Genomic DNA, 19,209 nt, shown 5'->3' with positions numbered 1-19,209 from the left:
CATATTTATCCTAGTTTAAACGTAATCAAATGCCTAATCAAACGTGATCTCGTCATTAACTAAGTAAGAAAATGAAGAGCAATCACTCATACAAAAATCTAATATCATTGCATTTAAATAGAATTTTTTAGAAACTAAACTATTAAACTAGAAATAGGTACAAACTAAGAAATTAGCCAAAACATTTTGGACATTATGAACAAAACACCAATTTAACACCTAAAGTTTTCCTTGAAAGGGCTTGTCTGATCGTGGGTCATTTAGGTCAGCTTGATACGGATTAGATAGGATTCAATTTGGGGAAGACAAGAACCAAACATTCTTCAACCTTCAAAGTATAAATTGGGTATTTGAAGAGGGCCCTTCATCAAGCCAACATATTTAAACTTATGCTGGTTGTATTTGTCTCTGACTGCTTCCAAGGAGGCTCCTCTTTTACCCAACTGCAAGTCTTGTATAAGAAGAACACATTCCTGTAAATCGGCAGGTTTGTATCCTGAAAACCTTTCAAGGTTTGCATTCCATGGATGTTTATCAGGGTGGAACATAAACCTGGAAAGGAACACAACAGAAGAAGCAATCATGGATGGCAAGAACTTGACACAACCATAGTCCAGCAAACTCAACTCTGCCAAGTAGCATCCCAATAACTCAAACTCCAAATCAGGATATTTGCGATCCTGTTCAGAAATCCTGGAGAATCTTCTCAAGAAGGTATTAATGGTTGGACTGCTGACTTCGAATTTAAGAGATTTAAATATGTCGGCTTCCATCTTCACCAGCTCTTCCTTTTTGTAAGTGTTATCCGTGATGTAGCAGAAGTCATCAAGTGTTGGAGGATTAATCTCTTGAAACTTTGATGCAATCGACATTGAAGAAACGCCTAGCAACTGCAGCCTCTGCTTATTGAGAGGATTAAGAGACAAGAATCTGTCAATGTAAGTGATTGAGAGAAAAAGTGTATCGGATTGAAGCTTGTATTCTTCTGCAACCTCCACCAACCAATCCACCAAAACCCCTCTCATGTTTGCAGTCACATCTTTCTGCACCTTGTCGATATAGTCTTGCAGCGGCCTTCTCTTTGCCTCTTTCTCCATGTTATGAAGATAATCGTAGATTTCAGTTACATAACCATCGCACATCTCAGAATCATTAAACTTGGAGGCTGCTGCTTCAATTTCACGTACAGCCGTATGAGTACTAATTAAATTGGAAATCCCATCGAGAGGGGATCTCTTCTTGGCGGGGGACTGCTGCAGATGATAATCCTGTCCGACCATTGCGTCGGCTGTCCTCTTCTTCCCGAAGCGAGTAACACTCACTGAGTTTATTTTGACAGTCATACCTAATTTCTCTCGCACCCCCACGTCCTATATGATTGATTCTTCCAAGAAGAAGAAGAAGATAGACCAGGAGAAGTGAAGACGGCGAAGGAGATGATATGGCCTGTGATTTGGGAGGGTGATGAATAAGAAGGCATGTTGCCAGAAAAGCCGCCATGTCTGTAAATTTCAAATGTTTTCTCTGTGGCGCTCTCTCTCAAATGAAAACAAAATTAGAACCCCAAATTCCAAAATGTTTCAAGGGGAATGAAAATTTAAATAATTCAAAACAATATTTTAGTTTAGACTTGTAAAGAAGATATTTAACATAGTATTAATTTTAACATAAAAATATTATATATATATATATATATATATATATATATATATATATAAATATATATATTTTTTTTATAATGTTTTTAAAAATTATTACAAATAATTATAAAGTAAAATTTACATAGACACTTTTGACCTTCTTTATTGGCATTTTCGATTATTTAAATTATAGCCTTTTAATATTAATATATTTTAAATAAAATTTGCAATTGATAGACTATAAAAAAAATGCCGATAAGTTTAAAATTATTATTTATTTTATTTTAAAATTCCATTCTTTAAATAATAATTTCACATTTTTTCTTCTTTTTTGTTTTAAGATACTCACCAACAATTTCAGGAAAAGATAAAACCAAAAGTTTTTTAAATAACCTTCGCAATTAATCATTCTCCAACTTAGAATATTTTTTCATTTTTTTGGGATTAGTCAAAACCGACAGTTTATTGGAAAACCTTCGTATTTAAAAATTTTAGGAAAGGTAAAACCGAAAGTTTTTTTGAATAACCTTCGCAATTAACCAACTCCTAACACTTAGAATTTTTTTTATTTTTTAGGAATGTCAAAACCGAAAGTTCATTGTAGAACTTTTGGTACTAATTAGTAAACCCGAAAGTTTTACACCCCTCTCGGAATCTATTTTTAATAACGAAAGATTATTTTCTCTCGGGATCAATTAGGAGAGTTTTATAAAACCTTCGGTAATATCTGTCGGTAAAGGTCATTTTTTTACCAGTGGACGAAGAGAGAGGGTCTTCCTGCCTCACTCTATTTTCACCCTTAAAGTAATCGCTATGGACGCCATTAACGCAAACTACAAAATGAGAGGTAGTGATAAACTGCATAATCCAATTAATATAAATGCCAAAGAAACCAGAAACAACAAAAAAATTGTGGATAGTCCCCCATTTGACAAAGTCAAAAGCCTTACAGATATTAATCTTAAATGCAACCCTCGAAGATATATTTTTTCTACCATAACCCTTAAGAATATTCTGTATTTGGAGTATGTTATGTGATATAGATCTATCGGGGATGAAAGTTTATTGGCCTAAACTCACAATTTTAGAAATCACTTTTTGAAAATGTTTAGCAAGAAATTTTGAAATAATCTTATACACAACATTGCAACAAGAATTGAGTCTAAAATCTTGGATTTTTTCGGGCACATAGTTTTTAGGGATAAGGTTAAGGATAGTGACGTTCCATTGTTTAAGCATCCTCATATTCCTAAAAAAACTCTAGCACCCCCTCAGTAACGTCGTGTCTAACAATAGACTAGTTTCTCTTTGAAGAATTCCGCATTGAAACCGTCCGGACCGGGACTTTTATTTCTAATAATTTTGAACAAATCCTTCCTAACATCTTCCATGTAACCACCTCAATTAGATCCTGAATATCATCAGACGATATCTTCTTGTCAACAATCTGGTAGAGTGTGTTAAGATGACTATGTTGCTGCCCGGTTTTTGTACCCATAAGACTCCGATAGAATTAGACAGCCAACTCCTGAATCTAATCATGCCCTTGTGCAAATTCTCCATTGTCCTTCCTAAGTATATGGACGTTGTTTCAAAGGTTCCTAGATGAGCACTTCCAATAGAAAAAGCAGTGTTCTTATCACCAAGCGAAATCCAGTTTTTCCTCGACTTTTGCCTTGTAAAGCTCTCCTCCATTGAACTAAGTTTTCTAAACAAGGTTATGGAAGTTTTCTCCTCCTCCCATAGTTGAATGTCAACATCATTTCCATGTAAACGCCCTTGAACCTACTCTAAATCATCCTTCACAGCAATCACCCTTTTAAAGATGTTGCTGAATTTTTTTCTATCAAACTTGACAAGTTGATTTTTTAGGAATTTCAATTTTTCTGAAACCCAAAACATGTTGGTGCTATCAACTTGTTATTCTCTACCTCATTTAAAATACTTTTGAAGTTGTCATTCTCCATCCAAAAATTGAAGAACTTGAACGGTCGTCTCATTTTCTTCTCTTTTTCCCAAAAGGGCTTGATAGGACAATGGTCGGAAAATCCCCGAATTTATGACATGAATGTGGCTTATTTGATATCTAGTTATCCACTCCGCATTAATAAGACCCATATTGATTCTTCTCTTCCTTACTTGCTCACCACCTCTCATCGAGGACCTTATAAAGAAATTTCCAGAATTGGTAGGTTCAACGCAACTAATGTCTCTAATACACTCATTAAAGTCGATCATGTCTTGTATAAAATCAGATTTTGGATTCCTTTCATTTTCAGTCCTCGTGACGTTGAAGTCACCTAACAATGCACATGGGTCTTTGTCCTCAATCTGAGCATTTAAACAATGCCATAACAACCTTCTGTCCGATTCCGAATTACTGCCATAGACGATTTCCAAATAAAAAAGATTATCATCAATTTTGCTCTTAACTTCAACCATTATGACTTGATCATCAAAATATAACAACTTAACATCAATCATTTTCGTATCCCAAGCTACCCAAATCCTACATGTCTCGTGTTTGAATTGTGCACCAAATCCCAATTGCTATCCATACAAAGGTCTTTAATTCCGTCCACATTTCGACTCTTCACCTTAGTCTCAAGAATTCCAATAATGGTCAAATTTTGATCATCAATGACCCTTATGATTTCCTTTCTTTTGATGGGTCCATTGAGCCCTCGTATAATGGATACACGGGTTGGACTACTACTCTTCGGTTTCATCATGTCTAGCATGCTGCTCAATCATTTCAAATTCACAGCCAATGTTATCTTCAACATTAGAATAATCATAAACATCACTATCTTGGTTGTCTTCTATGGCCACAGATTGGTTTGCATCATAAGAAGCTTGGGTCACTGCCAACTTCTCCCTTTTCATTGTCAAGGTTCTACATTTTGCTAGTAGACAAAGACTGTGTGTCTTGGTCTATACTATCATTGAAGATAGGGTCTGTCTCATTTGAATCACATGTTTTTTTGTTCAACATACCCACAATAATTTGTTCACATCTATCAACAGTTATCCTCACAATCTAACTTCTAGCCTTGTCTCTTTTAGTTAACAACCTTTTTGTCTGACCCCGAGTTATTGTCATAGACGATTGCCAAACAAAAAAGATTGTCATCAATTTTGCTCTTAATTTCAACCATTATGACCTGATCAGAATGTAACAACTTAACATCAATCACTTTCGTATCCCAAGCTGCCCAAATCCTGCATGTCCTCGTGTTTGAATTGTGCACCAAATCTCAGTTGTTGTCCATACAAAGGCCTTTAATTCCGTCCACATTTTGACTCTTCACCTTAGTCTCAAAATTTCCAATAATGGTTAAATTCTGATCATCAATGACCCTTCTGATTTCCTTGCTTTTGATGAGGTCATTGAGCCCGCATATATTCCATGTCATTATATTCATGAATGGATATACGGGTTGGACTCCTACTCTTCGATTTCATCATAGCTAGTTTGATGCTTAGTCATTTCAATTTCATAGTCAATTTTATCTTCAATATCAGAATAATCATAAGCATCACTATCTTGGCTGTCTTCAATGGCAATGGATTGTTTGTCCTATTAGAGGTAAGAGGGATCATGTCACTACTAGCTCCTCCCTTATTGTTGCATTTATGCTCAAGGTTCTCCATTTTTCCAAATGACAAAGACTGTGTGTCTTGGTCAAAGCTGTCATTAGAATTGGGCCGGTCTCATTTGAATCACATGTTCTTCTGTCCAACATACCCACATCAATATTATCATAGACATCTATAGAAATTCTAACAATTTGTCTTCAACCTTCATTTTTCTTCCATCAAGAACTTGTCTTCTTTTAACCGGTGTATTACAATTCCCAGTCAACCCAAAACTCACACTACAAGACCTTATTGACCTAGAAACGGTCGACCCAAACATAACTACTTTGGAGGTTTCCAACCCATAATCTGCCGACCTAGACCCAACTGACCTAGACCCTACTAACCCGGGATCTGTTGTAAATTGCTCACTAATCCTCTTCCCAACATTAGCACTATTGTCCAGAACTTGTTGCAGCCTAACCCTACATCTTTGATTATCCTTTTCTGTGTTAACAAAAATATTCTGCCTAAGTGTACCAGTCCCAGACCAATCATGAGTTCTAGACCGTGGATTAGGACCTAGAGGCGACTCACCCCGGGTGTCAATGGCTCCTAGTTCACATATAGCCTTCTCTTTTGGATCACAAACAACCTGATTAGAAATATTTAGATTCAGGTTGCAATTCATATGAGAAACATCTTGAGAATCTTGAATATTATGATTGCGATCCATTTTTTGAACTTCCTCGGTTCTTTGAATTTCTCAGTCGTGTCTTGAGTTAGGTGCTTTTTCAGGTCCTAAATTCTCCTAGTTATAATTGAAATCTGAATAATTTCTGAAATTTAGATCTTCACGGTAATAGTTCAGTGTTGGGGAAATTCTAGGAACCATGAATTTTTGGTCTCGTTTATGATCTGCATTTTTAGGACCCAATAATCCTTAGTCGGGGTTCATTTTTTTAGTACCCTGTCAAAAATTTAGGTCGCAATTCAATTTTTCTTCATTATTGAGAACCAAAAACTCTCGGTCAAAGTTTAATTTCCCAGCTCCATGGAAAAAATGTCGGTCAAGACCCATTTTCCCTACACCCTGACTGATTCGAAAACCTCGGTCCTAATCAAAAAATCTTTGGTCCTGAATGCTTGCATTTTCACAATTTGGATCGAGCTTTCTAGCACCATGTCGGTCCAAATCTCTTCGGTCTTCTTCAGTATTACTAGCATCCTTAGAAATTCCACTCTACCGATTGCACTCAAAGTTTCTACTTTCTTTAGGACCTTAGTTTCATGGCTACTTCCTAACTTCGCAGCATTTATAGGGACCTGAGCTTCTCGGTCACTTTCAAGATTGTTAGCGTCCAAATGATTTATCATTCCTTGGTCACTATTCAACCTCTCAGCATCCACGGTGCCATGGGTTCCTTGGTCGCTTTTTAACTTTTCAACATCCACATTACCTTGGTCTTGATTATCATGTTGAAGTTCCTGTCTTTGACCCAGGATCCTAGCCTCCTCAACATTACCATTATGTCTCTGATCATAACCTGCTTCAAAATTCTCTGTATTTCCTTTACATTTCCACCATTCTAACCCAGACTCAAACTTTCTGCTTTCTGATTAACAACCTGATTCAGCCCATTACGAATCTAATCCTAATTAAGCACCTCTGCGTCAAGTGTTTGCTCATAACCCAAGACTCAACATTCAGCCCTCCGATCCTCAACCCGACCTAATATACCCTAAATCTGACACTAATCAAACAAATTCGCAATCTGCTTCTTTTCTTGACCCATACCCTATTCTGCATTATGACCTCGGCCATGATCTTGCAACCTAACATTTTTCTGAACCCAAATCCACTTCAACTTTCTCACTTTCCTTTTGTTCACTCTGATTTTACTTTCCACCTGAACCTGATTAAGATTCTCAACATTCTGACCCAGATTTTTATCTTCTTGAACCTGAGCCTCACTAATCTCTTCCTGTCTTGGAACCTAAATAAAGCATTCTGGCCTAACTCTTGATCTTTTGCCGATTCCAAACCTATTTTTCAATCTTCTTTTGAACCTTAACCCTTCTATACTTCCACAGCCTTTTCCCCTTGATCCTTTCATGATTAATAGTAAGATTCTGCCTCCGACTTTTTAAATCTTGAACCTCGTTCTTACTATTAGCATTATGAATTTCTTGAGTTTCACTTCCCATCTGAATCTCGGCTCTTCCGTCAACTTGAGTTTGATTTTTAGGACCCTGTCTAATTAGCTGAACCAAATTCTCATTATCATTCGATGCAACGCCCTTAGCTGACGCCACTTCTCTAGTAGGATTTATAGAGCTGGACAGACTGACTGGATTAGATGCTCGACCATTGTTAACTAGACAATTCTTAATAGAATGGGTGAACGTGCTACACCTAACACATTTATTCGGCATCCATACATATTGTACCCTGATTTCAAAACAATTTCCTAGCCTATCATTTAGCTCAAGCTTCAATGGAATATAACTTCCAAGGTGTATCTCAACACTGACCCTAATAACAGACGCCCTTTCATAACCTTTAATAGTTTTTTTTAAGGAAACAGTTAGAACCATTTCATTAAAGTCTAAAAATTGGGAGGGTTAGAAATCAAAGCTAGACAAACTCTAGTTATGATTAAGGATGACAATTAAAAGACCCTAAAAATCTGATCAGTAACATTCATATATTTTTAAAAAAATAGAGATTACAAACAGAAAAGACTACATTAAAACTTAACTATCCCAGCCTAGCATTTTCCCATACCATCCGTTTTCATTGAGAAGTTTTCTTCCCCTCCTATAATGATGAAAGGAACCTTCAATAGTTGAGTCAAACATTTGGGGTTTTCCAATCATACTTGCAATGTATGCAAGCCCAACTGGACTACATATATGTGGAGGAATATTCTTAAGGTTAACCTAGATTTTCTCAAGCTCAGGCAGTTTGTGACTTGTATTGAGTTCTTCACTCCATTTGTATAATTTGAACCTTTGATTCATAATGAAAGTATACTCACTTTTAATAATTCCCCAAATCTCACTACCATTGCGAAAGGGGAGGAAGTAGAATCCATGATCATTGACAATAACTCTTTCAAGACCAACCTTTTTCCATAATTCCGTAAGGGAACTTCTAACAGCATTGAATGACACTTTAGTATTACCTATAAAGTGAACTACAATTACAAAATCCCAAGCTTTGACACACTTCTCTTTTATTTCTTGCGGGAGTTTGAATTTGTGTGGATGATCCAATGTAATCACTGCCAAAGACACAGTATCAACATCGAACCTGCATTTTTCTAGGTTAGGTGTAGCAGGTTTATTCCAGACTCTGCCCTCCTAACAAGTTCTGCTGGGGTTGTTTCTAATTGTGTAAACCCGAGTCTTAGTGCATTTGTCATCCTTTAATCATATCTAGGGTCTGTCTACTTATGGTTTTTGATCCTCCCACTTTTAAGAATTTTAATAAAATGATATTAACCGTTTTTCCAAAAAAAAAATTGCCTAAATTATATAAAATATTCAAGAAAATTTTCTACATACTTATAAAATTAAACCTCAATATTTGATGAACTAAATGATATTTCTAGAATTATTTTAAGTTTTTATGACGAACTTAGTCCCATGCCTGGGATAAGAAAATCCTTAGTTTTCTAAAAATATAAAAATAAATTAAAAATGTAGAGAAAAATAGAGTGCAAACTAAGCATGAGAAAAACAAAATAGTGTAAGAATCACATTTTCTAAAAATATCAAATATTCAAAGTAGAGACTGTCTTTAACGGAAATGCAGGACACAACATCGTAGTCATTTCCAACATGTAAATGCACCGAGCCCAAAACCGAATCTCAAAAATATTTTATTTCCTAGTTTTCGAGGAAAAAAAATAGGTGACAACTCTTAAGTCAAATATGTCTATTAAAATAAATCAAAAATCATTTTAGGACTTTGATATCAAAGATGAGCTTGACTTGAGTTTGTCTGTTGGCTATTCGATTCATTAAACTCGGATACGAAAATTCGAACATATTTATCGGCATGACTGAAGTATTTATGTCTTTTATTTCAAAGCATAACTTGTATCCATGGAATTCCTCAAAACCAATCCAAATATTTTTGATACATTATTAGAACAATCAATTTTTTTGATAAAATATAATAAAAGAAAAATATTTATTGAAAAACTCTTTCAAACAAAAGTGTATTCCTAATTCTTTTTGGATAGGATTAAAGGACCTTCTCATTTTTTTTTATCTATCCGAACTATTGAATCTTTTAATATATATATATATATATATATATATATATATATATATATATATATATATATATATATATATATATATATATATATATATATTTTGAAAAAGAGTAAAATAAGAATTTATTTTTATTTTATTATATAAAAGAATGGAGAAGAAAAGGAAAAGAGCAACAAAAACAAAACGAATGAAAATAGTATAAATTTGAGATAGCATACATAATTAAATAATAAAAATTTCATCAACACTCAGAATCATAATTTATTTCTCTCCCAAACCTTTTGTCACGGGCTCAGTCTTTTCACTGACGATCCGTGCGGCACTAGTTACGATCTTCGCAAGAACGAGTAACTAGTCAGCCTTTCTCGACGCAACACTCGGCGTTTAATAGAATTGACACAAGAATTCTAGAGAGAGAGTAACTCTTACAAAAAAAATAGTAGTATATTACTCGAATACTTGGTGATTTACAATGTAATACCTCACAGGTATTTATAGGACTAATTCTAGCTGTTACATTGATTGTGCACTAATTTAGGGATTCCTTATAATTATCAATCAAGGACATTCCTAATTAAGGACATTCCTTTTATATATCAATTAGTGATCCACTAATCAAGGAATTCCTTTTAACTCTCCATTATGTGCGCTAATCAAGGACCTTCCTTCCAGCTTCCTTCCAATCTAGAATCTTCCTTGGGTTGGGCTTAAAAGGGCTCAAGCCTCCTCCTCTTCTTGGGCCAAGAGGATTGGGCCGTGACATTCTCCTTAAGCCTCCTCTTCCTGGGCCAAGAAGATTGGGCTGTGACATTCTCCCCCACTCAATCTGGCGACGTCCTCGTCGCTTCCTCCTTGTAGGCCCTGATGATATCTCCACATGAGATAAAAGTTTTGAGCGACGTGCTGGCTTTCTAACCCGTTTCTTCTCTAAGAAAGGGCCTTCGTATTGCCTCACAAGCCCCTTATGAATTTTGGAAAATTGTCTCTCTTGATGGAGGAGAAGTTTTACTATCACTCGGTTTCCTCCGAACTCCAAGTGTCTTCTCTTCTTTTCCTCCCATTTCTTCATTCTTTTGGCGGTCTTGGCTATTTCGCACTTCCCTTTCGTGAATGGAAACTCCTCTGGTTGCCTCTTCAATTCCTCCAATTTAGAAGGTTTAATGCGATAAAGAACCGTCGCCGATGGTTTAGTACATTTGACTAACTCTTCTCTGATATCCACCTCTCTCTTATGGTGGAGTTTCTCTGATACTCCAGCGGGCATTACATCGTGACCTTTCTCTAGTACAATTGTAACTTCTGGATGTATCTTCTCTTTAGACGCAATTTTTTCATCTTCTTTCCCAGCGACAAAAGATGATGAGTAGGTGTCCTCCGCACCTTTTGAGAGTTGCATGGCAGATAGGTGCCTAGTTTCTCTCTTGCCCTCTCTTGTTAAAGGTATTGTGCGAGTATTACCCTGCTCTAGAATGTACATCATATTGGCAGAAGGGAGTAGGATGGCATTTACCTTGTCAAGGAATTCTATGCCGAGAACCATTTTGTAGTCATCCATGTCGATAATGGAGAAATCCAGAAGGCCGGTCCACTCCCCCAAATTGATCTTCACATTACGAGCAACTCCATAAGTCGCACTTGGTGCCGAGTTGACTGCTTTAAGCCACCATTTCTCTTTAGTGTACTTAATCCCCAGTCTTCCCGCCTCCTTTACCTCTAGAAAATTGTTGTTGGCTCCCGTATCCAACAAAGCTTTAACCATGTGGTTTCTTACTCTAGTTTCCACAAATAGTCGTCCTTTCTTCGCGGACTTTGACTTATCAAATTTTGCTGTAACGGCACTGATTAGGTTTAACGACCCCAAGCGAGCTTCATCGTGAAGGCGTTCTTGTTCCTCCATCAATGCTGATAGTTTATTCTTCACAGGGCACTCTCTTGCTTTGTGCGGCCCTTCGCAAAAGAAACACTTTATCCAGGGTTTTTCTCCATGTTTCTCGTCGCGATCTCCTTTACCATTGGATTTGGTAAACTTAACTGGGTCTTCATTGTTATAGATATGGTCTCCACCATTTTCCCCATTGTCATTCCTCTCATAGGTCGACTTTGGTTTCTCTTGCCTTCTCATCTCGACAAGAGATTCGGCCACGGCAATTGCGGAGCTTAGATCTTGGACACTACGTCGTTCCAATTCCAACTTCGCCCACATTTGTAGACCATCAGTGAAGGCAAACAAGGCTTCGTCGTCTGAGTAGTTAGGGATCTCAAGGAGAGTAGCGATAAACTCCTTGATACTCCCTCTTTGTGAGAGTCGCCGCAACTTGGCCCTTGCTTCTCGAATAGCGTTTTTAGGATAGAACTGTCTCTTGAGTTCCTCCTTGAATTCACCCCAGGTATTGATAGAACACGTACCTTTTTCAATGTCGCTACTCATTCGCCTCCACCACAGCATTGCGGTGTCTTCCAGGTATGTCGTGGCAGTATCAATCTTCCTCGCCTCTTCTACTAGGCCGAGTGCTTTGAAGTACTGGTCCAGACTCCATAAGAAGTTGTCGATCTCCTTCGTATTCCTCTCGCCTAAATACGCTTTAGGCCTTGGAATGTCTATCCTTATCGGATTAGGGACTCCTACAGGTGCGCGTCCGCACTCTTGCGCAACCGCCTTCTTGAGTAACGCCACATCCTCTTCGGTATCTTGTAACTTAGAAGTCATTACCTCGAGTTTCTCTGTCAAGGTCCTGATTTCACCAAGGAGGGTCTTCTCCACGATCTGAGCTTTCTCTTGACATTTGGACAAGCCTTCGTTCAGGGCACCTTGCATTCCTCCTCGGAGCTCGTCTCTCTCCTTCTCAAGCTCGGCAATGCGTTCATCTAGGTCCCCGTCATTATCTTGTCCGTACGCCACGGTGAGTTCTACCTTCTCCAACCTGGCGATGATGTCAACGATAACGTCTCTTGATCTTTCTCTTTCTTTGGTAGCTTTGGTTCCTCCCGCCTGAACTTTGCGAGAGTTCCTACCATCTTCTCCGGTCCCGTGGGGAAGATTCTCTACTTCGTCCACGACCTTTGAAGTTTCTTCCGATCTCCTCGTCATTTCAGCTCTGATACCAATTGTCACGGGCTCAGTCTTTTCACTGACGATCCGTGCGGCACTAGTTACGATCTTCGCAAGAACGAGTAACTAGTCAGCCTTTCTCGACGCAACACTCGGCGTTTAATAGAATTGACACAAGAATTCTAGAGAGAGAGTAACTCTTACAAAAAAATAGTAGTATATTACTCGAATACTTGGTGATTTACAATGTAATACCTCACAGGTATTTATATGACTAATTCTAGCTGTTACATTGATTGTGCACTAATTTAGGGATTCCTTATAATTATCAATCAAGGACATTCCTAATTAAGGACATTCCTTTTATATATCAATTAGTGATCCACTAATCAAGGAATTCCTTTTAACTCTCCATTATGTGCGCTAATCAAGGACCTTCCTTCCAGCTTCCTTCCAATCTAGAATCTTCCTTGGGTTGGGCTTAAAAGGGCTCAAGCCTCCTCCTCTTCTTGGGCCAAGAGGATTGGGCCGTGACATTCTCCTTAAGCCTCCTCTTCCTGGGCCAAGAAGATTGGGCTGTGACACTTTATATAGACCTTTATACAGATCAAATGAAAAAAAGGAGAATATTTTGATTTTGATTTTTTTGTTAAAGTTTGAGGAATGGAGACAGAATTCTCTTTTTGAAGAAAAATTTTATTTTAACTAATTATTAAAAATTAAAAAATAAATAAATAAATAAAATCTAGTCTAATAATTTTTGTAAAAGATCAAAATTCTCTCTAAAAATCTTAAAAAAGGACTAATTAAAGTTATTCTATTTTTAAAAAAATAATAAAAAATTAAAAATTAAAATTTTTATTCCTTTTGAAACATTTGGAGATTTGGGATTCTAATTTTCATTCCCTTTCAAATATTTGGGGATTTGAAGTTCTAATTTTGGTTTTCACTTTTAGAGAGCGCCACTTCGAAAACATTTGAAATTTGCAGACATGGCTGCTTCTCTGGCAACATGCCTTCTTATTCATCACCCTCCCAAATCAAAGGCCATATCATCTCCTTCGTCGTCTTCACTACTCCTGGTCTATCTCTTTCTTCTTCTAGGAAGAATCAATCATATAGGACGTGGGGGTGCGAGAGAAATTAGGTATGACTGTCAAAGTAAACTCAGTGAGTGTTACTCGCTTCGGGAAGAAGAGGACAGCCGATGCAATTGTCGGACAGGACTCTCATCTGCAGCATTCCCCCGCCAAGAAGAGATCCCCTCTCGATGGGATTTCCAATTTAATTAGTACGCATACGGCTGTACGTGAAATTGAAGCAGCAGCCTCCAAGTTTGATGATTCTGAGATGTGCGATGGTTATGTAACTGAAATCTACGATTATCTTCATAACATGGAGAAAGAGGCAAAGAGAAGGCCGCTGCAAGACTATATCGACAAGGTGCAGAAAGATGTGACTGCAAACATGAGAGGGGTTTTGGTGGATTGGTTGGTGGAGGTTGCAGAAGAATACAAGCTTCAATCCGATACACTTTTTCTCTCAATCACTTACATTGACAGATTCTTGTCTCTTAATCCTCTCAATAAGCAGAGGCTGCAGTTGCTTGGCGTTTCTTCAATGTCGATTGCATCAAAGTTTCAAGAGATTAATCCTCCAACACTTGATGACTTCTGCTACATCACAGATAACACTTACAAAAAGGAAGAGCTGGTGAAGATGGAAGCCGACATACTTAAATCTCTTAAATTCGAAGTCAGCAGTCCAACCATTAATACCTTCTTGAGAAGATTCTCCAGGATTTCTGAACAGGATCGCAAATATCCTGATTTGGAGTTTGAGTTATTGGGATGCTACTTGGCAGAGTTGAGTTTGCTGGACTATGGCTGTGTCAAGTTCTTGCCATCCATGATTGCTTCTTCTGTTGTGTTCCTTTCCAGGTTTATGTTCCACCCTGATAAACATCCATGGAATGCAAACCTTGAACGGTTTTCGGGATACAAACCTGCTGATTTAAAGGATTGTATTCTTATTATACAAGACTTACAGTTGGGTAAAAGAGGAGGCTCCTTAGTAGCAGTCAGAGACAAATACAACCAGCATAAGTTCAAATGTGTTGGCTTGATGAAGGGCCCTTTACAAATACCCAATTTATACTTTGAAGGCTTGAACCCCAAATTAGATATATCTATCTATCTGGTATCAAGCTCAGCTGAATGACCCATTATCAGACAGGCCCTTTCAAGGAAAATTGTAGGTGTTAAGTGGTGTTTTGTTCAAAATATCCTTTTTTTTTTTAATGTCTTAGTTTGTTCATATTTATAGTTTAATAGTTGAGCTTCTAAAAATTACATTCAAATGCAATATGATTAGATTTTGGTATAAGTGATTTGTTTTTCGTGTTTTATTTAAGTTGTTGACGAGATCACGTTTGATTTTAGGTATTTGATTAGGTTTACACTAGGATGAATATTTTATGATAGTAGGTTAGAAAGTACATAAACAATTTGCAATTGGAGAAGAAATTGAATGAACACTTGAGAATAGTTTCAATATATATATATCCATTTTAATCAATCTTTGTGCAATGACTAATTAATTCAATATTAAAAATAATAACATTTAGACAATTTTATTGTTCTTGCTCTTGTTATTTATTTTGAGTGAAATAATGTGTTATGACTTGTTTCGTAAGGTGTGTTTATGGGTTCTTAATCTCAAGAATAAGTTCTTGATCTCTAGGACCGAGTGGAAATTCTATAATTAAAGGGCAGCGGAAGGTTTTTGATAGAGAATTTGGGATGAGGGATAGAAGAACCAAGGGTGCGAAGAGAAATATTATTGATCTATACCAAACAGTCCATAATAAATAATAATAGACAAATGGGGGTGAAGTTCATATCTTTATTATTTCATTCATAGGTCCTTAGGGAAGAAAAAGATCAGTCTTATATATGTGATGTCTTGCCCAGAATATTCGGTTACAACAACTACTAGAAAATAACAGAATTCGGTTTGTAAAATAGAAAAAGAAAACAAAACAAAATATTAAAACAACAAAATAGAAAACTGGCCCATGTGCACAATAGGACCGAGAACGGGTGCCGAGAAAGGTTGCTGAAATTTATTCTAGGACCGAGGCTTAATTTGTGGACCCTAGCAGTTACAAAAATGTATCAAATGATTTTGTAACTTAAACCTATTATGTAATATTTTAAAATTAAGTGTTGACAATTTAGTTTTTTTTTATTTGTTAATTATTTTGTGTGTGAACTGGTGCAACATAAATATAAAAATCTTTGTACAACTAATTAATGTAAAACCATTTCTAACCCATAAACTCATTCTTAAACCTAAAATGTAGTAAACATCACATTAATCATCAATTAATAATTCATTTTCTAACTAAAAATTCATTCTCAAACCTAAATAATATTCTTAAAATATTTCTTTCTTACACTAACTTTTTAACCTTATTAATATTATTTATATATTTTAACTTTAGATATTTAACCCCATCTTTTTCTTTAATATAATAAAATTAAGATAAAAATTAATTATATATCAATAATTAATAAACAATAAAATAATTCTAATACTTTTAAATAAACAAATATATTATATTAAAATAAACATGTTTAATATTATAAAATAATTTATAAAATTAAAGTTATAAAATATAAGTTAAAAATATAAAATAAATTATAAAATATAAAATAAATTAGATTAAATTTCAGATTTAGTTATATATTTAAAAAATAATTTAACTTTTTATCTTTTTTTAATCTTAAAGGTAAAAAAAATATAAATTGAAGTATTAATTTAAATGTAAAAAAATTAAAAGTTATTAAATATATATATATATATATATATATATATATATATATAACTTAAGGGCTATTATTTTAAAATGGCCAAAACGCAGGATGTACCGTCCAACATGCGTGTTTGGCTGGAGGACAAAAACCCATTTTGAGTTTTTTTTCAGTATGGTTGGAGAAAAAAGAGCACGCAAAACCCATTATGCGTACTCGTTGGAGATGGTCTAACATGAACTAATAAGTGTTTTAATTTTGTTATTTTTATTTTTATTATTTATTTATGTAAGCACTAAAAATCTATATCCCAATTTATAATATTAAAATAATTATTTTAAATTATTTTTAAATAAATAAGATTAAAATAATTAACCTCATGACCAAAAACCTAGTTAAAACAATTAATTACGATTAATTATTGTGCTAAGTAATCAAATTAATTAAGAAGTATGGCCAAAATAAAAAATAAAATTATTTGGGATAAATGTTATATCTATAATGTCTCAAAATAATTTTAGAAAAATTAAAGGACAAAAATAAATCATTTTGATGGATTATTTTATCCATTTCATCTCAAAGAATTATTCATTTAAATCTTAGAAATATACAAAAATAAAATAAATTGGAAAAATATTTTTCATATTTATTTTCATATTTTATGTATTTGGCAATATCAAAATTAAATCCAAAAAGATGAAAGAAAAATAAATTTCAAATAAGCCTTAAGGTTTTAAATAAAAACAAATATTTGTAATCGGGTGTAGTCGAAAACAGATAAAATGGCAGCACATGGAATTGCATCCATCGGATGAACGCCCGGTCTTCATCCAACGCGCTAGAGCACTCGGCGTAGAACGTTGTAGTGGAAGGATACGCGCGCTGAGGAGCACCAAATCAACTAACAGGACGTCAACCCCGTTAGCTGAAACCACCTAGACGCCAATGATGTCAAGACAAAATGCTAGGACGCCATCAAAACGATGTTGTTTGAACCTCCGATCACCTTCTTCATCGCAACGCCCTCTAGATAAGCATGAAGAACCCGTGATGATTTTGACTATTTGGAACTTAGCCATTAGTCCACCAATGAGCTGATTCAAAGCCTAGAATGATCATTCTCCCTACAACCGTAGACCTTGTCACGGCCTATTCCGGCGACTACAACCCAAGAACAATCAAAATCTATTAATTACTTTTGACTAATTCATCCCACTTGGCTTCCCCAACCGATTTAGGATGAGTAAATAATACCCCCTCAAGTCATTCTGAAGCTAATGAACAAACACACAACCCTTAAATCGAAGAAAATCAAAATATGCCATTAAAGATTCAAAGCTTCAGTTTTTTCGAATTTTCTATTTAAGGCCTTAAAACATGGATCCTAACATCTACAAAGCTTCCATAAGGAACAAGGAGTATTCTCTAATCCATTGTAAAGTTCCAATCAACCTCTAATTCATATTTATAGTTTGAATTTGAAATTTTTATATATCAAATTGCATAAACTTGTATGTTTGTTGTTTATGGAGTTTTATGGTTGAGAATTCATCCTTAGATGATTTATAAACTATCTAGATAGGATAGAACCGATCAATCTATCTAAATGAAAAAAACAAATTTGAATTTCAAAAATCAAAAACATAGGTTTATTGTTCTTGGGTTAATTCGATCGAATCATAGCCCAAAAGCTTTTCGGCATGATTGTAATGATGTTGGTCAACTATTTGGATCATGTTTGGTCCATCTCGATCATATTTGATCAAAATCAAAATTTTCAAAATAAAATGAAAATTTTGAGTTATTGAATTGGTCAAAAACAAATAGCTAGTGTTCTTGTTTAAGTAGCAATCAAGTATATGTGATATATTTTTCCCAAAAAAAAGTATATGTGATATAAGGAAATTATTGGATAGCTCATTCACTTCAAAACAACCTTAAAATCAGAAATCCAATTTTTAATCAAAAATCTGATATTTGATCATAAACTGTTTTAAACAAAATGATCATCATCCAGGTCGATCCACACCTTGAAATGATGATCAACATGTTCTTGGGAGCTTTGTGAAGCTACCCAAGCTCTTGGATCAAAGAATCAGAGCTAAAAAAATGAATTTTAAAAATTTAATTCTTGTGTTCTTGAGAACCAAGGCTCTTAGCTTAGGACCGAGAGATCCAACCGAGAATCCTTAGTTCAGACTAAGACTCAAGGACCGGGAAAAATAAGCTAGAATTGAGACCTAGGACTAGTGTTTTGGAGTTAGGACCGAGACCTAGGACCAGTATTCTTGAGCTAGGACCGTGAAATTTGATCGAGGATTCTCACCTAGAACCGATAAAATTTGGACCTATGACCGAGAGATCTGACCAAGGAGCGAAAGATCTGACCTAGGATCGAGATTCCCATGACTCACGACTGAGAAATCCAAACCTTGGACCGAGATTCCCAAGACTTAGAATTGAGAGGCCTAAGTCCAGGACCGAGACTCCTAGGACCTAACAAAGAATCCGCTACCGGATCACAAAATTAATATTCTCACCACTAACGAAGCATCTCTTGACTATAATGTGTTACTAAACCCGATCCATAACACTAACTAGAGATAAACGTGATCGATCCCTGGCCTAAAGAGAAGTCCAATGCCTGCTCCGGTAAGACTACTTAACAGTGGAAGTAAAAAACGACTTCCCACATCTACGCCCCAATTGATATCACAACGACGCATGATGGAACGGATTTCCAACCTAGTTTCATAAAAACCACACCGGCCAATGTGTCAACCACCTCCCAGATTCCTATAGGAACCAGAAGATGAGCCCAAAACTCTTAACCTAA

The 19,209-nt window shown here is 35.7% G+C and overlaps 2 protein-coding genes across 2 annotated transcripts; one reads left to right on the top strand and one right to left on the bottom strand.

Annotated features, from left to right (window-relative positions):
- Window positions 1–167: 167 nt before the first annotated feature.
- LOC124922015 (putative cyclin-A3-1) lies at window positions 168–1,392 on the bottom strand. The gene has a single exon (XM_047462735.1). It carries the CDS (start codon window positions 1,341–1,343, stop codon window positions 324–326), a length of 1,020 nt encoding a protein of 339 aa, XP_047318691.1. The 5' UTR covers window positions 1,344–1,392; the 3' UTR covers window positions 168–323.
- A 12,277-nt stretch (window positions 1,393–13,669) lies between these two features.
- On the top strand, window positions 13,670–14,778 carry LOC124927254 (putative cyclin-A3-1). Its single transcript, XM_047467645.1, has one exon. It carries the CDS (start codon window positions 13,708–13,710, stop codon window positions 14,776–14,778), a length of 1,071 nt encoding a protein of 356 aa, XP_047323601.1. The 5' UTR covers window positions 13,670–13,707.
- The last annotated feature ends 4,431 nt before the right edge of the window (window positions 14,779–19,209 follow it).

Source organism: Impatiens glandulifera, chromosome 1, assembly GCF_907164915.1.
Source record: "Impatiens glandulifera chromosome 1, dImpGla2.1, whole genome shotgun sequence".
NCBI classification, from domain to species: Eukaryota; Viridiplantae; Streptophyta; class Magnoliopsida; order Ericales; family Balsaminaceae; genus Impatiens; species Impatiens glandulifera.
This window is presented reverse-complemented; position numbering and strand designations above follow the sequence as displayed.

Excerpts from the sequence above, each read along its gene's own strand:
- LOC124922015 (XM_047462735.1), bottom strand. The coding sequence starts at position 1,343 with ATGACTGTCAAAATAAACTCAGTGAGTGTTACTCGCTTCGGGAAGAAG.
- LOC124927254 (XM_047467645.1), top strand. The coding sequence starts at position 13,708 with ATGACTGTCAAAGTAAACTCAGTGAGTGTTACTCGCTTCGGGAAGAAG.